The 25,431-nt window shown below is 41.2% G+C and overlaps 1 protein-coding gene across 2 annotated transcripts in view; it reads left to right on the top strand.

The window, feature by feature from the left end:
- Positions 1–6,818: 6,818 nt before the first annotated feature.
- Positions 6,819–25,431, top strand: part of LOC310996419 (unconventional myosin-Ic-like) — an 80,009-nt gene continuing 61,396 nt past the window's right edge. The window contains exons 1-2 of one of the 2 annotated variants that reach the window (XM_083985808.1): positions 6,819–6,897; positions 7,067–7,334. In XM_083985808.1, coding sequence (XP_083841934.1) covers positions 7,245–7,334 — 90 coding nt within the window. In that variant the 5' untranslated portion in view covers positions 6,819–6,897; positions 7,067–7,244. Of the gene's footprint in view, positions 6,898–7,066; positions 7,335–12,218; positions 12,452–25,431 lie in introns of those variants that run through there. The other variant, XM_083985810.1, reaches the window with a different exon arrangement.

Genomic DNA, 25,431 nt, shown 5'->3' with positions numbered 1-25,431 from the left:
CCCCCCCCCGGGCTGATCTGGTCTGGGCTGAGCTGAGCTGCCTCCATGGTGAGGAGGTGCATTGGGAGGAGGAGGTGGGGGGGTAAGGGTGGTGGTGGGTGGGGGGATATCTGGTTACAGGACGGTACCACAAATACACAGCAGCAGCAGGATGAACTTGTGAACTACAGCTCGCTCTGTTCTGTTCTGCCCCACGCCCTTCAAACCGCCCCGCAGCGTCCAAGTGCCCTTTGTCCATGTGTGTGTGTTTAAGTGTGTGTGTGTGTGTGCATGAGGAGTGCACCATCATTCTCCCACAATCCCTCCCTCTCGTTCCCTCCCTCTCTCTCTCTCTCTCTCTCTCTCTCTCTAACAAACAGGACTGACTCTAGGAAAAGTGACTGTGTTAAACGTACAAATGCATTAATATTAAAGGGACAGTGCAACATTTTGGTCAAATTCTCCCCTCACGGGGCGGTGTTTAGCTCAGTTGGTAGAGCACCCGCCCCATGTGTTGAGGCTGTAGTCCTCGCTGCAGGCGGCCCCGGTTCGAGTCCCGCGTCGGACGGCCCTATCCTGCATGTCATTCCCCCCATCTCTGCCTCCCATTTCCTGTCACACTCTCAACTGTCCTATCGAATAAAGGCATGAAAAAGCCAAAAAAAAAAAAAAAAAAAATTCTCCCCTCACCGTAATCCCTATAGAATATAGTCATAGCAGTAGGTTCATTACCTTTAATTATCTGTGCATGTCGTTTTGAGATCGGCGGGGCAGAGACGTGAGCTGCTCAGTGAAAACAATGGAGGTGAACGGTACAGGTCCCCTGTCCCTCATCAAACTCATCAAATACACAATCCAACAACTCCACAACGCTCTGGTGGACAAGTTGTGACCTGCAGATTCACCACAATATGAAATAATCATGTATAATTGTATGTAACATCACGACACATGAAGCAGATACTCTGAACTACTTGTGCTTTTGAAATCCCTCCGCCCAGCAGCCGAGTCTGGAAAGTAGTTCCGGCTGCATTTTCCTCTAAAACAACTCTGTCTCATAACGTTACATCATTACATAGCGTGGTGAATGTGCACATGTCACAACTTGTCCACCAGAGTGTTTTGGAGTTGTTGGATTGTGTATTTGATGAGTTTGATGAGGGAAAAGCGAAAGTACCGTGCGCCTCCGTTGCGATCTCAAAACAGCATGCACCGATAATTAAAGGTAATGAACCTATACTGGGATTATGACAAATAGGAGAATTTGTCAAAATGTTGAACTATCCCTTTAATATTATCTAGCTTCTGTGAATCACCATTGTTCACCGGAGGACGGCTGTAAAGTTAGTTAAAATTTTACCTCTGGTGATTTCCATAGTGTTGTATTGATATAAAACCAAAGTGTCATGTGACAAGGTGACATCCTCACAGACACACCTGTATGACACTGACATGTATAAATACAATGGACTGTGTCCTCTTCTGTTATGAAACTCTAATTCTGACATATTTGAGGTGAGATACTGTGTCGTGGATCTAAAATGTATGTAGCCTACAGTTATTGATAAAGGCTTTGTCATTTTAACTTAATGATTTCTTTTCTACTCTACTTAATTACTGTTAACTTTGTCTGAATTGAAAATAAGTCTTGAAAAGTGGATGAGTGAACCATTTTGTGACTGTATATTTCTCTCTAGCTACAGGTTAACCATTTCAAACGCTCACTGTAGTCGTTACACCTCGCTGCTGCAGGCTGATTCAAACACCCACTGGTAGCGTGAGTCAAATTATTTCAGATTATTTCCTTGAAAATTCAATGTGTGTGTGTTTCCAGAGTCTGCCTCTGTCATCTCATCATGACTCATCCTCAGACCTTTGGAGGAAACACACACACACACACACACACACACACACACACACACACACACACACACACACACACACACACACACACACACACACACACACACACACACACACACACACACACACTCAGCCATTCACCATCAGCAGGGCCGTAGCAGAGGGGAGAGAGGTGACAGTTCAAGGGGGCCACAAAAAAACAACCCAGGAGCCAAATCTTTCAATGACTAAATTATTCTCCATATAACAATGACTAATGAAACTCCTGGAAATTATTTGGTGACATAAGAGCATACACATTCAGAATAATGAAAACAAATATCTATTTACTCAAATATCACAAATTATTTGAATTTTTTTCCCCTCCGGTCTCCTGAAGCTGCGGGTTAAAACCTCACAAGAGTGAGGGTACTTCACACGCATGCGTTTGTTATTACACAGACATAACAGTAATAATTACACAGATTGTGCCTAAATATGATTTCAAATGATGAATAGACTGATAATTATAGTGGATCATTCTGTATTGAAATATAAAAATACACTTCTTCAGTCAATACAGGACGCTCACCCTGCCCTGCTCGACGGCTCCTCTACGTGTTCACAGGCCTGGTGGTCCGACGTTAGAAACAAGACGACCAAACATTTTAATCAGACATGCTTAACACCAACAACAACGGCCCGGACCGTCGGCATCGGAGGCGGCGACCTTCTTCTTCTCTTCTTTATCCACTTCGTGCCTTGGTGGCACATAGGGCCTCAGAGGCGGCGAACCTGCTTTACTGTAATGTTGCAGTGACAACGTGACCTTTGACCTGTCGTCCAAGACTGTGAAACTCAGACAGACAGTGTTTCTCCACAGGAAGTGATGGGACATGAAATTAATTGTAGTTTTCCCCAGTCTGAACAGATGATGATGATGTTGATGATGATGATGACGAACGTATTGGGCAGGAAAACAATTAATGATTTTACAACCGTCTTGTGACACATGGATTTACAGGCAGAACTACGTCCTCTTCCCAGCAACCAAACTCATCCCCACTGGGATTTGTTTTGATTATTTCTTAATAATAACAACAAGACTCTCAAGGTCACTTTACAATAAAAACAATTACAGTAAAAGTACAAATAGTAAAACAATGAAACAAACAATAAAACAATAATATGATTGTTTATAAATCATATAGAATAAAACTAGTTTGCTAAAGTTGAATGTTTGGAACTGTGACATGAATATGACGCTAAAGAAAAGAACAGTTTATATATTCACTCACTGTTGTTGTTGTTTAATGTCTAAACTCTTCACTCTAAACGATCAGTGTTTGTGTCTCTGAGTCGAACTCATTTCACTTTCATTGTAGAAAAAAAAAAGAATAGTGAATTTTTCTTGGAAGCCGATCGGATCCAAATTATGTGTTTGTTTTAAAATAGAAGTGGGCAGAGCTGCCACGGCTCTGAAGAGAGAGAGAGAGTGTGTGTGTGTGTGTGTGTGTGTGTGTGTGTGTGTGTGTGTGTGTGTGTGTGTGTGTGTGTGTGTGTGTGTGTGTGTGTGTGTGTGTGTGTGTGTGTGTGTCAAGGCCACAGGTTTCCTGTTGATGCCCGGCTGTCAGGAGAGACTCCAGCTGGGATCAGAGGTCAAAGGATGTGTGTCACTGTCACTTCCTCTCTCACTCTCTCGCTCGCTCTCTCTCACACACACACACACCCACACACACCCTGTGCCACAAACGCACATTCCTTTGTAGAATAAGTTTGAGGCATGTGTCTGTTTTGTTTTTTCCTTTTTTTTAAAAAAATTTGCAGCTCATCTAACGTTCACCTAGATGAGACAGGATGTTCAACCTGTGAGAGAAATCACACAAAATACAGAGTTTAATATCAAAATACAAATAAAAACCCTGCATAAAAAACTTTGTTAAACCTCTCAACTACATCTGTCCTCTACAGATGTGATCAAATAATAATCCAGCTGCAGCTGCATCTCAGATCTCACAGTAACCACATCTGGCAACATCAGCCAAAACAAGAGCTCAACTAAACTAAACCTGAACGAAACCAAACTAAATAAACTTAAGGAGAAAAAAAACTAGGAGATAAATACATGCTTGAATAAATAAATATAGATATACAGATTTATTTTATTTTTTATTTTTTACTTTATTATTATTATTTGCAGAACATGTACAAAGAAACTGAACAAAAGACAGAGCAAACAACAACAAAAATCAAAAAATAAAATAAATAGTAAAATAGAAAACAAGTAAAACATTCATAAACAGTCTTAACATGCTTGAAAAAACGTATATGATCCTCTTGTCCTTTTTATCATATTATCCTCAAATAATTATTGTCAATATAACATATCAATATATATATATATATATATATATATACTACTGTAGGTTGTACGTACCTATATAAATGTACAAATCTATTCGAGACATGCATACACCCATAAACAGACCTATACATTCATATTCAGCCAGTATGCCTCTATATAATGAATGAATGAATGAATGAATGAGTGAATGAATATTTTATTTTCGTGTCATGCCACCACTGTGGCCCATCCCATATGGGATTACAAGACACAATAACAAATACAAAAAAAACAAAAACTAGTCCTTCCTGTTGGTGTTACTTGCCACACAAGTGTGACATAAATAAACAATTTCAGATTACTTTCAGTACTCAACAATATATCGCTCTTCGTCTCATTGCCCAAGCCTTTTCAAGAAATAAAGAAAATGCAAAAATATTCAAATAAAAAAGAAGTTTTAGCTTCTCAGCATCGTCCAACCACACAAATTCATTATTTGGATCTACTTTACTAAATAATTTTTGTCTTATAGAGTCATAGAAAGGACAGTAGAACACAAAATGCATTTCATTCTCCACCTCTCGGATGTCACATAAGTTACAAAAAATATATAAGCCAGATAAGCCTATAAATACAGATAGACACAGGAAAACATTGTTAAACCATAACTTGGTCATTAACCAGGAATAAGAAGATGCTATGATCCAACATTGGGTTTAATGTAACTGAACTCTGTTTCGCAGCCTGAACAGATAAAAAAAAAAATCAGATTTTAGTAAAATATTTGAAAGAAAACACTTTTTAGTGTGTTCTGCAGATGGAGCTGATGAACCCTGCAGGAGATGGAGGCCGCAGCTCCAAGGTTTTAAACACATGATGACACATGTTCATCTGTCAAACTGAGGCTGTTTGTGCTTTTCTGTCACAAACTCTGACATGTTGCTGCTGCCGTGTCACATTTCACCGCCCCACCTGTCCATCACTCTACCGTGTGTGTGTGTGTGTGAAGTGTGTGAAGTGTGTGAAGTGTCAAGGCCCTGGGTTGTCGGAGGAAGTTCACCGCTACGAGAGCACAAGGCCCGTATTTGTTTTTAGAAAGCGTGCTGCGGTGCGTACGCGTGTCTCCTGCTTGTGTATCCTCAGGGAGGCACAAACATGCTCGTAGTGTCACACACACACACACACACACACACACACACACACACACACACACACACACACACACACACACACACACACACACACACACACACTAAATCTACTGGGTGGGTACTGGGAATGTCTCGGGCAGGATGCTGGTTCCAGGAGGAAACTCGGTTCAGGCCAACCCTGTCTGTCTGTGTGTCTGTGTGTGTGTGTGTGTGTGTGTGTGTGTGTGTGTGTGTGTGTGTGTGTGTGTGTGTGTGTGTGTGTGTGTGTGTGTGTGTGTGTGTGTGTGTGTGTGTGTTCGATGTTAAAACATTTTAAAAACGTGTGAACAACAGCCATCAGTGATCTAACAGGAGCTGAGCTGGTCTCACAGGGGGTTAGCTCCATGGAAACGGTTGTGAAATATCCGAACACCTGTGAGCTGTGACAGGGAAACTGTGTCAACTAGTTGAAGGACGTGTGAATTTAACTGAAAACTGGCACTAAAGATATAATTATTATTATATTATAGGCCTATATTTATCTTAAAGCGATGGATAACTGGTGAAGTGTTTAGAGAAGGTGGATAAATGGTTAAAAAGCAGATAGATAGTTGTAATAAATAAACAATAAACTAGTTTAGAGTTAGTTCTCTTCTTCGTCTGGTATTAGGTGACTAACTGTTTTGAAGATCACCTCCATTAACAGTTTTCAAATAGATCTCAGATTAAAGCTTCTTCTTTCATTGCTGGTAAATTATCAAGTTATGTTTTAAGAGTGTGTACAGTTTCCTCATCTATTTATATTTATTCACTCAATTTTTTATTCTTCTCCTCTACAGTTAAGTTTTTTTCTTATTTATATAATATTTTCATTATATGTCTTTCATATATTACTTTTTACCTTTCCGAGAACTTATGTTTGACTTGATAGCTACACATATAGATATACTGTAGATTTGGATTAATGGAGTTTGAGTACAAGAAAATATTGTAACAGAGTTTAGTTTGGTTAAGTTAAGTTACGTTGGTAAGGTCTGGTTATTCCTAGACAAATAACTAAGTCCAGTTGCTTTCGATTTAACCTCCTTTGAAAAAGGTCTGGTTATGTTTATTTTAGTTAAGTCGAGTTAAGTCAAGTTAAGTTAGGTTGGATAGGTCAGTTAGATCTGGTTTGGTTTAGTTTAGTGTACTTTTAGTTTAGTTAGCACACATACACATTATGTCACATGGGCCAGAAGGAAACAAGCATGAGGCTGCAAACTATAAAAACACTGACGCTGAATAATGTAACATTTTACTTTTATTCTGCATGTAAAAAAAATGAAAGAAAAATAAAAACAAGACTTTGCATATGAGTCTCAGTGTTGTATAATGGCTGTCACTCAGTCATGACTCCGTCCTGTCCACCACTCCCTACGCTCTCCTCCTTTCATGCGTAAACGCACTCTCCACGAAGACAAAAGACACATATCCTCTGCATGTGACATCCATCTCCAGTCAGAGCTTCATATCCTCCCCATGATCCCTCCACCAGAGAGGCTACATCCTCTGGCCCGAGCCAAGGGGAAGCTGGCCTCACTGCCTCTCTCCGCTCTGCAGCAGGTAACAGCTCCAACCACACATCCACACGTTTTAACCCTTTTTAATCAGGACGTGGATTTAATTTTTTGTGCAGTAAGAGAATCCAAACTGAGAGTTAAGGTTTGTCATTTACATGTTTGTTTATCAAACGATAGGCTACTAAAACTCTCAACGTCTTTTTGTTTTCCAGGAATCTCGTGGGATGGTTTCTTTTTATAGGCATTTTCCAGGATTTACCAACAGACCCGGGAAGAGAGAGCTGTGATATTTAACCTCCAGACAAAGTGAAGGGAAAGCAAACAAGAAAAACAAAAAGACACAAAACTCGGACGTGATTTTAAAAAAACGAAGAGGAGAAAACAGGAACGATGATGGAACTGACGATCCAACTCATCCCAACGGGGGAGATCATCCTGTCCCCGGGGAAAAATGGAGAAAACTACTGTCACGGCTGTAAGGTCAGTTCACACACACACACACACACACACACACACACACACACACACACACACACACACACACACACACACACACACACACACACACACACACACACACACACACACACACACACACCGAGGGCAGATCTAGGGTCAGCAGGTTCAATGTATTTTAATGCAGCTCAGTGTGAGTGAGACACATTTACATTCTTGAAGAGGTGAAAATGAAAAGTTTAATCTCATTTGGCTCCGAGCTGCACTCACAGAATTATAATAAGATGTTTTAGTTGATTATTATACAAAGAAAGAGAAGAGCTGTCTCTGTGGATTTTCCTTTGACATTCAATATTCATTCATTCATTCAAACTCTGTACTGTTAACTCAGAATACACTGAGCTATACTGAGTGTATTTACAGAGTAGGCCGGTAGAGACACAAGAAACAATAATGTTAAACTTATATAAAAGTGTAAGTAAGTGGAAACAAAAACACAATAAAATCAAAATTTAGAATAAGCCACAAAAATGTTAAGAATAAATAAAAACTTTTATCTACAATTATGATAAATATCAAAACAAGTGTGAACAGATCATTGAAACAGGAACATCTGGAGGTAAAGTGAGAATAAAAGTATAGATTGTTCTGCAAGTTGTTCCATATCTACAAAGTGCAGATAGGAGCCTTTTCTTAGTTAGTTAACAGCAATTAAAAATACAAACATCACTGCAGGTAAAATGTTGTTGGACTATTTTATGATAGAAAAAGCATTGATTCAGAATGTAAAGCTGCTGCGATGAATATTTCTATGTCAATTGAGGACAGGAAATGTCTCTTATTACTAAACCCACACAGATTTATAGCTTTATTTTGGAGTTAACTTAAGTCTTTGAACTCACTTTAATGTTTGATTTGACTCTCATCTAGCAGTAACCAGCTGTTTTCTGCTTTGGAGTTGTTGGATTGTGTATTTGATGAGTTTGATATAGGGAAACCAAGAAATCCCATTAGCCTCCGTAGCGTAGCTCTGAGCAGCTCACGGCTCTGCTCCGCCGCTCTAAAAACAGCTTGCACCGACAATTAAAGGTAACGAACCTACTGCTATGACTATAGGGATTATGGCAATGGGCCACTTTGCCAAAAATGTTGAACTATCCCTTTAAGTCAAGTTACTGTAAGTTCACGGTTTGTTTCCGCTGCCCCCCAGTGGCCAAAATCAATCAACCCTGCATGTGCACCAACACCAGGAATCCAGTGCAGTAAAACACTTTAACACGTGTTGTTGTAAAGTTTCCAGCAGCTGATGACTGATATCTGTGTGCGAGTGTGTGTGTGTGTGTGTGTGTGTGTGTGTGTGTGTGTGTGTGTGTGTGTGTGTGTGTGTGTGTGTGTGTGTGTGTGTGTGTGTGTGTAAACTCTCTGTATATGTGAGGAATGAAGGGAGTGGAGGCTTTTTAACGTTTCATCCTAGTGAGTGATTAGAGGATGAGCGGCAGCAGGAATGTAGAGGAGGAGGAGGAGGTGTTGAGGTTAATGCTGATGATCGGGGAGGTGAGGAATGTACTGTAGCCTGGACGGTAGGAAGCGACAAAGACATTCCTGTACAAGGCTGCATTTTTTTTTCTTTTCTACCCGGCCTCGTCCCACATTCCTGCAAGGTCAAATCACCCTCTGTGTGTGTGTGTGTGTGTGGTTCATTTGGGCATTCAAGTGGCTCTTTTTGCTTATGTAATGCAAATAGATGTTGAATTCAGGTGAAGTTAAAGCAGAAAAGCTACACAACACTTAAAAACAAATGACAGTATTATAATAAGTCTGTGTTGTTAAGTTGAGTGAGACAATAAATAAATAATAATATATGTAATTTGCGATATAAATAAAATAAAATGAAAAGACTCTTTAAAGTGTAGCAGTGTGCGCTCACTTTTCTTGTTTGACATCAATTCCAAAGTGGCCATATAAAAGTTAAATTCTTATGTGAAGATATTAAAGTATACTGTAGTTTAGGGACTTGTAAAACTTCATGTTGTGGATGTGGAATTTACCAAAGATGTATTATAAAGCATACTGATTTGTCATTACGTTCAAATCTGTGTGGTTAAAGTTACAGCAGTCTGGAAACCAGGAAGTGAGGTCATGACGGGTCTTCATAAAGAAATATGACATATACATTACGGCACTGACGTGTATATTATTGTCATGACATAATAAACACCCTGTGGATACATTAAGATATAACATGTATTATACAAAATATAAGTGTCCAATGAATATAATAAATAAATAACTGTACTGTATTATATTATGAGATTTAGAGACCATTATGTTAACACTAACAGTATATCAAATTTAATATTTGTTTAATGTAGCTTATGTGTGCGAGTTTATCAAAACAGCATACAATAAAAAAAAACATACATTATCTAGCCTATGTTTTTTTAATTTCCACAATGATTTTGATTTTATATTTACTTTCTAGGAAACTGGTCTAAACACATTTACATACTTATATATACAGTAGGCTATATTTAACAATATAAGCAAACACAGACCTACATAAACATAAATACGCATATTTGTCTATACATATTTATTAAAATATGGAATTGTTCCAGTTTCTAAAAGGTTTAACGTATATATATTTCTTTACATATGTGCAGACAGTATGTCATGTAGAAATTCAGTAGGCTATGTACATTTGCAGACTGTCTCTCTGTCCAGTACATTCTGTCTGTCTAAGGTTGCCTTGTCAACAGGATACAAGTTGGGTCAGTCGGTGTGTGTGTGTTTCAGTGTGTGTGTGTGTGTGTGTGTGTGTCAGTGTGTGTGTTTGAATTTCATTGGTCGTGGGTCGTTGAATCGATCACCCCCCCCTCCCCCCTCAATCTGGCAGTGCACACACACACACTACACACTGGCAGTCAGCTGACCTGACCAGCTGGCCGAGGTCACCTTCACACACACACACACACACACACACACACACACACACACACACACACACACACACACACACACACACACACACACACAAAGGAGTTATGTAACTGTGATAAAGTGTGAGATCACAGATGGTTTGTTGTCAAGTTGTTTCTGTCTTTAGTTCTTTGAGTTAAACTTTGAAACATGTCTATGCATTTCACCAGAAACTGCATGTTTGTTATTGTTTCCTGCAGCTTATCTTACCAAAACCCCACTTTATTATGATTTTCTTTTCTTCTTCTTCTTCTAATTTTATTATTATTATTATTATTATTATTTTTTTTTAAAGAATATCAAAGTGTTAACTCAGTTATAATACCAGTTGCCTTCAGTTGCCTCACCTCCTCCTGTGTGGCCTCTGTGCTGAGCTGGGTCTTGGTGTTTGGCTGCAGTGGCGCCGCTGCTGACGGTAGAGGGAACGAGAGCTCTTTGAAACCGACACCGACGGTTTGATGAAGCTGTTTGACGCAACGCTGCGACTTTATGCTGCAATTATGTTGTAATTGGCAGCTGAGCTACGTCTCATTTTTTGTAGAAGAGATTAAAATGAGTGCAGATGTGCGCTGCTGTTTACATGTTTGCGCACGCGTGCGCTGTTTGTTAGATGAAGCAGTTTTTAAGATGTTGTTTTTTTTTGGATGCCGATCTTTTCTCTGGAGTTTACTGGTTTTATTCAGGTGATAAACTCCTGTACAGCCTGATTTTACACTTTGTAGATTCGTTTTTAAATATAAATGTAGATATTTTTCAATGCAAGTTTGCTTTTTACTACCTTAGTAGTAGGCTTAGAAACATCTGCAAACCCAAATGTCTTCATGTGCATCAGACAATAAGATAGCCTAAATAAAGTTTTTTTTTGGATACCGATCTTTTCTCTGGGGTTTAGTGGTTTTATTCAGGTGTTAAACTCCTGCACAGTCTGAATGTACAGTTTGTACATTCATTTTAAAATATAAATCTGTAGGTTTTTCAATGCAATTTTGCTTTTTCCTCTTCCAATCTTGCAACTTATATTAATAATAGTATTATTATTGTTAATAATGGGGTTTGAAACCTGCACCAGCCAACAAGATAAAAACAAAGTTGTTATTTTTTGGATGCAGTGTGTTACTGAGTTTATTCAGGTGTTTCTCGTGCACATGTGCAATATTCATTTTGTAGATTTTTCAATACAATCTTGCTTTTTCCTCTCCTAATTGTGCAACATATAATCATGATGATATTATTATTAATAATAGTAGGCCTAATGACTCTGCAAACCCAAATCTCCTCATGTGCATCAGACAATAAGACAATAAAAACAAAGTTGCCTTGGTAACATGTTTGCAGAGAAAACAATGACGACATGGTGGCTCGCGGGCTAAAACAAACAGTGTCACTCACTCACTCATGCAGGAGAGAGAGAGAGATGTGGGATGGGTTCTTCAGCTGAACTTCCTGGTAACACACTCACACACACACACACACACACACACACACACACACACACACACACACACACACACACACACACACACACACACACACACACACACACACACGGCTCTGTCTGCTGCACTGACAGAAAAGGAAGGTGGAAATTACCACACCACCACCACTCACTCCCCCACCCACACCGAGAGAGAGAGAGAGGGTGGGTGCTTCTGGGCGTGATAGCCTATATATGTGTGTTTTTATATTATTTTATTTTTTACATTATAACATTAACAGAGAAATTATTAGGCTACCCATCATCATCATTAGAGATAGGCTACTGTTATTATATTATGACTAAGTGTGTGGCACCGTGTCTGCAGCCAGTAGAGGAGGTGGGGTCCTCCCTCTATGTGTGTGTGTGTCTGTGTGAATATGTGTGAGTGCTGAGGCTGCAGCAGCTGTGACTGACTGACTCGCTCTGTAGTGGGAGCTGGTGCTGGTGCTGGTCTGACTGACTGACTGGGAGCGGTGGGAGTGGGAGGGTCACAGGAGGAGAGAAACCCCGCAGGACTTTACCCACTGTCAGAGGAGGAGGCAGCGGCAGCAGAAACAGACACACACACACTGAGTCACACACTCACAAGCCGAGACAGTCAACACACACACTCATAGGAGACTGAACCGGGCGACACGAGGAGACAAACTACCGCTGTGTTTTATCACCTCGGCTGTTTTTTAAGGTACGTTCACGGTCTTTTTGTGTGTGTGTGTGTGTGTTTTGTTTTAACACACCTGGCTGGTTACCGCGCTTTCTTTCTCTCTTTTTCTTTTTTTTTAAGCTTGTTAACTTTTCATTTACTCGTAATAACATGTTTATTGCTGGTTATGTTGTCGCTGGTTGTGTGTTAGAGTCGGTTACACACAAGTTTCTGCTGTGTAATTTGTGTGACATTGCAAACAGCGTGTTTCAGTGAGTGGGCTCGTATGGCGAGAGCGCTGGGCCAAACTTCACTTCAAAAATAACGCGATTTAACATTAAACGGCCAGTTGGGGTCTTATTTACGCGGTAAAACACACGGTTTCACCCTTTAACAAACCAATAAGAACCAGTGAAAAATTCGGCATCTTCAGCATTCAGTTTTTATGTTCAATTTTGACAATATTTTAAGAGTTTACACTCGTGTCCAACTCCTTCAAAGTAAAAGTCCGGTGCGAGTCTAGCTCGATTCAGAAGTTAAAACCTACATTTAAATACGTTTATACACCAATTACATACTGCCGATTTCAAGAAATAAACCTAATTATCACATATAAACCCATTTTTATTTAATACCATACAGCATTAAGTGATTAAAACGAAATAAAACTATGCGTATATTTTTGAATGGAGTTTGGTTTGAACGCCTCTGTACGTGTCAGTCACCGTGGACCTGTAGCTCATTGAAAACACTGCTGTAAAGTTTTTTGTGGCCACGCACTGTGCCATGTTCCTCCTCAAAGTCTTTTTATGGAGGCCCAGACAGAGGCAGATTAAGACAGTTCACTAGCCGGCTAATCTCCCTGCCTGCCACACCTGAGGACTCACTACTACTGATACAGAGCTGATTGTGTCTTGTCAGCAGCTCAGGGAGGGAGGGAGTTTGTTCGTTGTTTACATGTGCAACAACAGCCATCATCATCAATATGAATTATTCTTAATGATAATAATAATAAAATCCACGAAAGGCGTGTCAACCGTAAACATGGTGGCTGTTTTTCCTACTACCAGCACTATAGTTAGCAGGTAAACTGAATATTTTCTACAACTGAACCGACTACGTCCCATTGATTAATCCTTTATTATTACAGCTTCCCCCCAGTATCTGGACTGGACCTCAGCTGTCTGGCTCTGTGGCTTTGTCAACACAGCCTGTCCACCTGTTGGTGAATGTGTGTGGTTTTGCACATGACGCAAAGGCAAAGGAAACACCTGGTGTCGCCTACAGTATAGTGCAACCTGTAAAGGCCAAAAAACACATTTTAAGAGGAACTATGCAGGACTTTTATGTTAACTTTGCTACATTTGTACCTTAACTCCTTAACAGCCTCTCAGAGTCCTATTGCTGGTTAAATCAATGGCTTGTAAATAGTTCCAGGGAGAATGGAGGATCTCTGCGTCTCTAGCATCTCTTGGCTGAAAACCAACCTTGTAAGATCAGAGCCTCCGACCCGGTGTCCCAGCTCTCATCTCCGCGGCACCGCCACACAAACGTAACACGCCTAATAACCCGTAATCTCTTGTTTATGACAGATAAGACTACACAGATATCATAACATTGTATATGATTTATAACGTTATGTAGGCCTACCACTCTATTGATTGATTTCTCGTTGAAAATAAACGCACAAGGCCGAGAGGAGGGTTAGCAATACAGAGGAGAAGAGACTAGACTTGCATAGTTCCCTTTTAATGTAAAAAAAAAAAAAAGCCTGTTAAGATGATTATGTAACTGATCCACCTATACTTTGATGGTGGTTGGGGTTAGGGCGAAGGGTTGGGTACATCCTGGACAGGTTTCCAGTCGATCCCAGAGTCTATACCCAGGAAACTGGGCTGGTTTCTAATTCTGGTTTCTTCACCTCTGTTTCAACCGGTCGTGAGCTTCTCTCCTCTGAGAAAGTGTCCCACTGGTAACGAGGGAGGGAGAAGATTACCCACCCAGCAGGAGGGGAGGGACGGCAAATTAGCCTCATAGTGTGCAATGAGGAAGATGCACATGGAGAGAGAGAGAGAGAGAACCGGGAGAGACGAGCCAGTTCAGGCAGGGAGCCTCCTCCTCAGGGGTCAGAGCCGCTTAGAGCAGCTGACCTGTTGCCTCCTCAGGGTCACCTGGAGGGCAGGGCCTCCTAGCGGCCGCCGGCTGTCTGCAGCTGCCTGTCGATCTGCTGCAGGTTTTTGAGTTAAGCGCCTGTTCAGATGACGGCTTGTTGTTGGAGATGATTGGCTTTGAAGCTCTGGACAGCTGTGTTAACTACTCTAATGTGGAGGGAGAACATCGTGCATGCGCGCTGTGCTGCCGTTATCCAACAAAACGCACATCAATGCCCTGCTGTCAATACTTCTTTCCGAAGCTGTTGTTAGACTCATTTAGCTGCTTTAGTTTCCATTGGAGCGATGTGGTGCAGATGCTTTAAAGCTGATTTATTCCTGAGTGCTGTGCCCCAGGCTTTTTTAATCTGGATGGCCTGTGTGTGTGTGTGTGTGTGTGTTTGTTGATGATATTTCTGGTTCGTGGCTGTGACAGAGTCGTGGTCAGAGTGGTGTTGGGTAATTTGGGATTAAAATGAGCTTTTACCCTAAATGTCTGCCTGTCTCTACATGGTGAGGCATTTCCCCTTTGGCTCTGTTTACCCCTGCAACTATGTACTGTAGCTGTTTTAGACTGACCAAGCTCAAAGACTTATATTTGCAGACATTTTCAGAGACTGTAAAGCTTCACAGTTTGAAGGGAAAGTTGATTTATTGCTGTTTAAACTTTTTTTTAAATTTATCTGATCAAATACCCGTATCCCTTTGCCCCCATTGTAATGGTATTTGGTGGATTCCTTCATGGCAGATTCCTATCTTTACAGCTCCATAGTTTAAGGAGTATGCACATGTTGGAAACCCTAGAGCCACTCCCATGGACCCCTGATTGTGGTTGGACCTCATTATGGGAACCACAGCTCTTTAGTTGGGTGGCGTTGACAGGGTGAAGGTTTTCTCAGTTACATGTCGGGTGGATCCTGGGAGGAACCCATAGGATACACCTGACAGCCTGGCCGCCAGCCAGTTAGACCTCCGCTGTCACCTCCACAACAGGAAAGCCATGAATACGCACACACACACACTTAACGTACTTGACCCGTGTTAAAGGAACTGCTCGGCTGAAGGGAGGTTTCGTTTCCACGTTCACAACCTTTTTAATGTGAACCTGTCATAAACAAACTAGAGGACATCAACGAATAGCTCAGCTGGTACAGATGCAGTCGTCATCCAGGAGGAAGTTTACAGCACATGCAAGTGAAAGAAACGGGCAAAGCACTGGCAGAGTTCATGGGTGGGAAGCCAGTGAGGGATCGTGACCTTGTCAATGCACAAGCGAAGTCATGCAGGTGGTTTGGGCTTGGGCGTACTTGTCGCTCTTTTTACTCATCAGGAATTTCGTCATCTGTTCGTCATCAACCATTGGTACAGATGCTAGTAGCTTTAGCGTTAGCTGATGAGCAGAACACAGTGGTTTGTTTGTAGTCCATACAATGGAAATTGTGTATTTGTCTTAGGGAAAGTTTGGACATATCAGGAATTACCTTTTAGCATTAACATATTAGATATGACGTGAGATTCAGAGATGCTGGTAGGTTTGTTTTGTGAGATTTGGACAGATTTGGAAGACTCCAGTCTTCAAGCTACGCTAAGTTGCTAATCTAGCTGTTTGCTGCCAAAATCCTGTTTCCTTCCAAAAATGAATGTATTTCCTGAAATGTCAAGCCGTTCCTTTAAGGTGTTTATATATTACCGTTTTAATGGACGAAGGAAAGGGAGCAGGCACAGATGGGAGGAAAGGTTCAGTAATATACCACCTATCTATAAATTACACAACTCCCTGTATAGGTTCACTGATGGGTTATACAGCTGCTCTATGTCATACATTAAGCCGGCCATGCCTTGTTTAAGACCTGGCATCTGTGACTACAGTGTGAACCCAAGCATTAAGATACGGTTCGGGCTTTGGACATGTTGCTCTGATAACATTAAGCACAGATATCAAACTAGACTAAGCCAGGCCGAGGACTGATAAGGTCTTAATGCAACAGCACTTTCCAGCTCCAAGTGCATTTATGGCCTTTGCACCCATTTCTCAAGACATGGAAAGGTTAGCCAGCGTGGGTTACTGACGGCCACATCACACTGTTGCTAGTGCATACTTTTAAGAAAACACCAACTTACAAGTTACTGGTATCGATATTTACCTAGATGCTGCTCCAAAGAAGTCACCGTTTCTTGTAAGCACCATTGGAAAGAACAGATATATTTGACGTAATTCAATGTAGTGTTTTGCTAAATAAACTTAATCCTTCCCAAGCTGTGTTCATGCTAAATGACACAAACAAGATAATAAGGGATATTTAACAAAAGACCAGTGTCCGTAAGACGAAGTTTGTTTGGGAAAACTGAAGAATGAGCCTGAGATAAAGATCGCAGATCAGGTTTATGTGATAATTAAACTAAAGGGGCTAAAATGGGCTTATGTGGTAATATCACTGGTGTGTGTGTGGGAGGTTGTTTAGAAGATGACTACAGCTGATGCAGACTGGGAAGTTGAGTCAGACACTGTGATGGGAACGTGTTGGAGACGCAGGATGGGATTTCATATTGATTCTTCTGGGCTCGACCAGACAGACGGTAGGAGACACAGAGAAACAGATACAGGATGAGAGGTCACATTTCACCATCAGAGCCCCTGTGTTTCATCAGCAGAGTCTAATGGCGAAGGCCCACTCATCATTTTCTGAATCAGTGTGCATCCTCTTTTCTGAATCTTATTTCAACTCACATCTGTTCACGAGGGAGGGAATCAGCAGTAAACCAGCCGTTGTACCGAACCGTTGTGGCGAAGAGGCACCACTCAATCAATCTTCTCTCCTACCCTCAGCTGTTGTCTTTGGGCAGCGGTCGAGATCCTCAACGGCAAAGGGTCGATGTGGTTACGGGCATCTAGTCTGGATCCCTCCTGAGGTCCAACTGGTACAGTAGGAGACCCCAGGGTCGACCCAGAACAGAGATTATGACCCATTTTACCCAATTCCACTTACTTTTGGCCTTTGCACTTGGTTTTGTGCATTCTTGTGTAGGGGTAGGGTGTCCTAATTCTTTTAAGAGCAAGGGGAAGTGCTTTTCAACCCTTAAAACTACCTCTTAAATCAGAGGGTGGTCGGAGGCAGACTTGAATCACCCACAATACTTTTTCCAACTGTTGTTTTTCGTCTTTCTTTTTTTCAAACATGAATGAAAACCATGGAAACCCATCACAGGTTGTGGTGTCGGCTACGCTAAGTGGTGTCCCATTGCGAAGGATACAGGTCTCTACTTCTAACACTTCATCCTCAAGGGGTATCTCCCTTTGGAAGCCACTCAAAACTGATTGCTAGTGTTAAGGGAAGAGAAATGGGATTGGGCCTTAATCTCATTGGGGACTGGGAAAACCTAGGGATTTCCCAGGTGGATTTGGGAAATACAGAGGCATGTGTGACAACATGACGACCTTTCTTAACCTGCTGCTGGCAGAAAATGAACAGGTTGATCTCCAATGGATCCTGAATAGTGATATACAGCATCAAAGCTGCAGGGTTCAACTTTTAAACACTGGCTGCTGTTGGTTCAGTCTCAAAGAAGTTAAAGTTAATCAAGTTTGAGCAAAGTGTCGCTTTAAGTCTAATAAAGGAGTTCCTGATTCAGTCAAAGTTGGGGAGTTGAAATGTCAGTTGATTAATTGCACTGGGAGTGTCACGGATAGCGGACGTCCTGAAAGTAATGAGCGCTGGTTCAAGTGTGTAAACTAAAAGATGAGGTCAGCTGAAGTGTGTGTGTGTGTGTGTGTGTGTGATACAGAGTCGAGAGTGGAAACGGTTGAAGTCGACTGTGTACGAGCAGCAGAAGGTGATGGATTGAAGACATGAAGATGTTCTTTAAATCTGCAGTGGTCGACTTTTTTTTACATCCGCTGTGGTAAAGTGGACAGAAAGTTTTAGTTGGGTGTGAGCACTGAACGAAGTTGAAGCATCAGTTGAACTCTAACGAAGGACAACGGACTGTTGAAAGGAAATGTGCATGAACAGCAAAAGGTGTTGGAGTTGGAGGAGTTTTGTGAAGTCCTGAGATCTGAAGGGGTTTGAAGCAGCAGTTGAAGCGTATATTAATCAGGGCCCGTATTCCTAAAGATTCTAAGAATCCTCTCAGAGAGCTCCTAACTTAACCTAAAAATTCCTAGCAAGGAGTCTTAGCTTAGGAGTGATTCCAGAACACTCTCAGAGAACTCTGAGCAAGTAGTGGACAGAAACTCCTATCTTAGTGAGGAGGTGTGGTTGACCCCCGTTGCTAGGTATGAGTCATCATTTCAAACGCTGTGATTGGTTGATCCCAAAAGTCAGATAAAGAGCACCCGCCCCATGTGTTGAGGCTATAGTCCTCACTGCAGGTGGCCTCCTGTCTCTCTCTCAACTGTTCTGTCAATTAAAGGCCAAAATGCCCAAAAAATATACTTTAAAAAAATAGCTAGATAAAAAATATACTTTTGGTGATAATGGGCAAAGGATGGACCCTCAAATCGATAAATTTAACCATGAAATCCAATCTTATGAAGACTGTGTAATTGTAAAAATTATTTCACATAACAGAAAATATCTGTTAAATGAATAGTAGGCTAAGCTATACTTTAAAATTATCCTACAAAATGTGTGAAAACTTGAACAGTATCCACATAGTGAAACTTAGATTTATTTGCTTATATTAATTACCATACTGGTAATTTTTGCACTTTCAACTTTCCAACTCAATTTGGTATTAACGAGGGTAAAATGGCTCAGCTTTCATCAGTGTCTGTGATTGCTGACCGGCCTATAAGAAGCAGTGTTGGTTGGCTTTGAACTCTACCACAAACCAGTGAACAGCAGTGGAGAAGAAAAGAACAAGGAAATCCAACTGGACAGAAGAACAGGAACAATCTGTAGTTTCATTAATTCACTGTCATCCAGTTTGGAGAATATCTCTCCTGCCTCTTCTGTCCACCATGTTGTCCTCTTCTTAGGGAACTCCTAAGCCACTTAAAAGTCCTCCTCCCTACTCTTAACAGATCCCACCTTAGGAGCTCTCTTAAGAGCTAGGATTCTTTAGGAATAGGCTTTTATCTTTACTAGGATCTACTCTTAACTTTTAGGGGAAATTCTAAGAAAACATCATGATTCTAAGAATTTTCTTAGAATTTGGCCACTAGGAGCAACTCTTTGCACTAAGAATCTTTAGGAATACGGGCCCAGGATTCTAATGTGAATAAGAGCGTTACTCTCTTGCTCTTGCAGCACCTCTTTGCAACTGAGGTATTTTTCCATCAAGATCCTGCCCAGTGTGTTGGAAATTATACGAGTTATAACACTTACTTTGTTAGGAAAAAGAGAGGATGTAGCAGGATGGAAGTAATGAGGGTACGTGTCTGGCACTGAGTCAGACTCTGTGTTACCTGCATGCTGACCACTCACAGTCTCAGAGAGTGTGTGTACAGTGTGTCTGGTTAGTTTTAGCCTGCCGAAGCTGCTGTGGGCAGCTGCTTTAGCTTTTCCATGCTGATTCTTTCCCACATCCCAGAGCTGGCCCAGCGGTAGAGCCGGGCCCCGCCCTGCTGGGAATGAATGTGAGTGACTTGAGTCCTGCCTGGTTCTCCTCAGCGTCGCAGCCTTGACTTGCTGTGGGACTGGAAACCACCCTGGAAATGAGTCAAAATCCACGCCAGCCCTTACTGCCATTTTTGTACATGCAGCGTGACTGCACACACAGAGAAAGAGAGAGAGAGAGAGAGATGGGAAGTCCTCAGAGTGCTTAAAAAGAAACACTCCTGACAAAAGCCCCGGAAAGTTTTTTAATTTGGTGACAAAGAAAAAGAAAGTGATAGCGTGATGTGATGTGATGGAGAGATGAACAAGAAAAGGGCAAATAGGGAATAATCAGATGAGGTTTATTTATGTGAAACTTGGTAGTTGTTTTTTCATTTTCTTGGCTTTGGTTTAGATTCCTCTCAGTTCAAGTACCATTGACTTGATGAAACCAGATTAAAGGAGCTCATAAATCTGAAACAAAGGCTTTAAAGTTAGTGAAGTGAAACACAAACATGCAACAGAGAGGAAGCAGCCACTGTGATTCAACACACACATACACACACACACTTTCAAGACGTTAGCATCCCTGGATTGATTCGATTTGATGTGGTTTTTCTAGGCGATAACTATTTGGCAGTGTATTAAAAGAAAGTCTGAGATTTGGGAGGAATGTGTCGGCCCGGTTCATGGGTTTCCTTCTCCCACAGTCTGGTCTGACAGGAAGACGGCGGCGGTGTCGGCCGAGGACACGCCGGTGTGGGGCCTCATTCATGTTTACCTGGCTGCAGCAGTGCTGACTTAGCCCGCTACCTAATCCTGTTCCCCCTTCTGCAGTGTCACACGCCCTCACCTGCACACCTTCACTCAGATTAACCAGATAATACGAGATATAGCTGCAGGTAATCCTGCTTCATCTGATCCCTGCGCAGAGGGAGACAAGATCTATGTGTGGGTGTTTTTAGGTCTGTTTTAGAGAGATCTCTGTTGAACCAGCTTTGTTTAATCCCACTGTAACATTTTTGGATATTTTCATTAGCGCTCCTGTCTTTTTTTTTTTTTTTAAGACGTTAGTCAAGCATTTATCCCCATAAAAATAATCCATGTACAATAATAGACTGTGATGTTTATTTGAATACCTATTAATATGAGTCATTGTATTCCAGCCCTGCCTCCCACACATGGAGCAGGTAGGTGGTCTGAGAAACCCTGCTCCTCTTTATTCCTATGGTCTGCAAGGTAGAATATCCCATCATGCCTTGCACCTACCAGCCTCCTCCTCTCACTGTTCAGGGCTCCAGACTGCCCCTAAAGTTTGAGACACTGCAGCAAGAATATTTTTCATCTACTTGTGCATGTGCAACCAGTAAATTTCTCAGGGTCGATACCAATTATTAGGAAACTGATAACCGACATTTAGAGCCGATATTCATTTGCAGTTAAAAATGTCAAAATAGTGTCGAAATTTAGAGTAACACACCTGGAATTTGACTGAATACAGTATACTGTTTGTTTGTTTTTGTACACTGTGTAAATTCAATTGGTGCTCAAAAGACCTTACATTTGTGTAGAATAACATGAACTCCAACAATCTTGGTTCAGTGGCGACTGTGGCCTGGACATTGTCACGCAGCCAAGATTGGTTGGTGAGTTTAGGCAGAGAAATGGCTGCATCATAGCCAAAGGAGTGTGTTTTAAAACACATTTATTGGTTAAAAAAACAGCAGATTATCGTAAAAATGGCGAATATCGGTCGATATTATCGACCATGCCCGGTCTATCCCTGGTAAATTGCAATGTGTACAAGTGTCATGAATGAAAAGTAAATTTGAAAGTTGATTTACGATGTGCGCCCCTAAATTTTCTGCTTGCACTTCAAAAATGTTAAGTTAGGTCAGTTGGTTAAAAGAAAGTTAGACTGGAGCCCTGGTGTTACGATGCCTCCTCTGTCCACACCCCCGAGCCCCAACACAAACCCTCTGGATCCCGTCTATCCCATCACACACTGTGATTATGTCAGCAGCACCTGTCCCTGTGCTCACACCTGTGATTTTCCAACTGCTCGTGCTGCGACTCACCCCACCTCACTCCGTGTTTGTCGTGTGTTTGTGATGTGACACCGACCGAAGGCAAATCTCAGGGTTTTGCTGTAACAAGGCTGCTGCACATGGCGCCGCCGTGTTTGAGTTTGTGCTTGTCTTGGTTGGTTTGTTTGTTTTTTCTGCTGGTTGGCTGGATGCAGGATGCTGGAACATTTTAAAGGTCATTCTTACTCAGACAGAAATAATCACCACCCCTACCAAATCCATTTTCAGCTCAGATAAGCTCTAGTTTTACTACTTTTAGCCAATCTCTTATCTCTCATTCAGGTTAGATGTGTTGAAATTGAAAAGAAAAAAAGAAAAAAGACGGGAATGAGGTGGAAAGAATGAGGCGTGTCTGTATCATGAGAAGCTGGAGTCTGGTGATCTGGAAGAGCCATGGGAAAGAAAGAAGGAAAGAAAGAGCTGGACTGATAATAAACAGAGCAGGATGAGCCTGATGGCTTCATTTAAATCCCATAACCACAGTCTATTGTGACCTGTGGGTGACTCATACAAACTGTAAATGTGATACGGTCGGTATTCACATTATCATTGTGAATGCAGCAAGATTAACTTGCTAGATTTTTAATTTTCAACAGGTTTGGTGAAGGTTACGCAGAGCTAGCCTATCTGATAATCTAGCTTTACTAGCCGCAAGCACGCTAGTAGTGCTAGCCAATTGATTTTTTTTTTAAATTAAATTGATTTTGTAAAATAAGTCTCTACTGAGCTTTTTCATCCTGTTATTCTCAGTAGCCTATTGATCCTCAATTAATTCATTAACAAGCAAAAACAGAGGGGAAAGCTCTCAGAGTTAGCTTGTCAACATGCTAGTTAGCTCAAATTGCTAACAGCTTAATATTTTTTTTCAGGTTAAATTATTTATGTTTTTCCTTATAGCTGTAAATAAACATAGGTTAATAATGTGTAGGACCATTATGCTTGTATCTGCAGGGGGTTAGTTAGATAAACATGGATGGGTGCGACACAGCTAATTAGCCACATCAGCTAAAAGGTCATTTTGTTTGTGCAAATCGCAAATCCTGACTGACTGCAGCATTTTCAAAGAAATAAATGGATTTTCTCTGAGCATTTAGTCGATTGCCAAACATTTATTTTCATAGTGATTCAAATGTTCTTATTCCACATTTTCTTTAATAAATAGGGCCAAATAATCCTCCTGTAATACAATGGGAGTTCTCTGGTATAAAGGAGTGGAAAGAAACTGTGTGTGTGTGTGTGTCCTTGGTTGAGACTGTGAGGCCGTCCTCTCTCGCTCAATACCTTTCATTAACCTTTAACCAAGTCTTTCCATGGAGCTTTGATAATAATGTCGGCACAGTACAGGCAGGTGTGTCCTTGGACCTAGAGAGAGAGAGAGAGGAGGAAGAGGAGGAGTGATATAAAATGAGAGTGCGATTTGGTGTAGGAGTGGGAGGCAGAGTGAGAAACGACAGAAAAAGAATAAGAAGAAATGTGGAACATGTTGTGTCGTGAAGTAAATGCGGTGTAAAAGAGAAAGAGAGAGAGAGAGCTGTCTGCAGAAGGTGGAGGAATGAAAACACAGCTGATGAATGAGATTAGAAAGGCTACAAACACTGTTTCTGATCAAAGCAACATTCATTCATTCATTCATTCAGTCCTTGTCTCCACCTGCTGAAGGTAAAGATATGTTGATGTGTATCGCAGCGTGCGTCAGGTGTATCATAGGCTACTACAGGTAACAACAACAGCCCTGACAGAAGAGACACAGTGTAGTGTCATGTGAAGTCCTTATCAGACTACTCACTTTGTGCCTAAAAGCAGCTTCACGCTCCAGGTGACGGGGTTAATGTTCACCGGTGTTGCAATCTTTTCCATAGCTGCAGGTCCAGTTCGGTGTGTTAAGGACGCAACACTGTGTGTGTGTGTGTGTGTGTGTGTGTGTGTGTGTGTGTGTGTGTGTGTGCACGGTTTTTAGGCTATAATGTGTCACCTGTCAGATAGATCTCAAGGTTTGACAATGGAAGAGATTGAGTCATAAATTAAATGTTTACAGGCCTTGGATTTTGCAGTTTTCATGCTCTCACTTGTACGTGGTTCATAAACTTGTTGTTAATTGAACTTTTTCTATTTCTGTTTTTTTTTTTTTTAATGCATTGTAGCAGCAGGTACGGTGGCCCTGAGAGCTCAAAACACACTGTGTGCTACAAATCCAGAAAACACATAAGCTGCAGAACCTCACAACACAACAAACACCAAAGACCAAACAAATTCTCCTTATCATAACATATATAGTTTTTTCTCTATTTAAATAATATTTTGTACATATTTTGTTTTATATACTGTATAGTAGGCTATTTATAATTGTATTCCTTACGTCTTTACTGTTGCAAGTGAATTCCCACATGTGTGATCAATAAACAGTCTTATCTCTTATGTCTTATGCAGCAACACCAACAGTTAGCCGTCTGCACAACTTCTGAAGTGTGGAACAAAAGCGGTCCGTCCCTCTTTTGTGTCCCCAGGAAACACTTCTGTTGTGTTGTGTGAGATTTTGCAGCTCATGTGTTGAATGAATGAATTTAGCCAGTTTGTCTACCAGGATGTTTTTTTTCGGTTTCTTTCTTTCTTTCTTTTCTGTTTTCTGTTTTTCTGTTCTGTTTTTTTTGTGCTGCAGTATGTTGAGCCCTCAGGGCCACCGTAAACATCGCTGTTGGGGAGACGTTCATGGTCCTTTAGACTCTACTGATCCACGCTGGTTTTACATTTAAGCCTTTAGCAAAATATCTCAACAACCATAGGATGGGTTGATGTGGAGTTTGGAGGACACGCTCTGCTGATTTTAGTGATTCCCTCCAGCAACAAGTCAAAGTTTTCACATGTTAAGTTTAGATAAATGAAATATATTCACATTTGAATGGGTCCAACACTTTGGTTTATGACCAAGCATCTATAAAACATTCACATCAACCTCAGCTGTACTCAGCGTTTCGTGCTAATTAGCGAATATTAACAGGCTGAGTGCGGCTTCACTACGCTCAAATTGAAACTGTCGACTCCTAGATTCCTTAAAAAGTTTTTATTTATGATCACAGTTTAAAATTTTTCATTTTTTTCACAACATTATCATGCCACAACAAAGATAACAATACATAAACCTAGGGCAAGTTACACCTGCAGTGGGCAATTTAGGTGCCACATAAGAAGTTTAACACACAAAATCCTCCCCTGAAGAACTTCTGGTCGTCGCCCGGACTCAAACAGGGAAC

This window comes from Trachurus trachurus, assembly GCF_905171665.1.
Source record: "Trachurus trachurus genome assembly, chromosome: 13".
Lineage (NCBI taxonomy): Eukaryota > Metazoa > Chordata > Actinopteri > Carangiformes > Carangidae > Trachurus > Trachurus trachurus.
The sequence above is the reverse complement of the archived record's forward strand: the minus strand, read 5'-3'. Positions and strand labels throughout refer to the sequence as shown.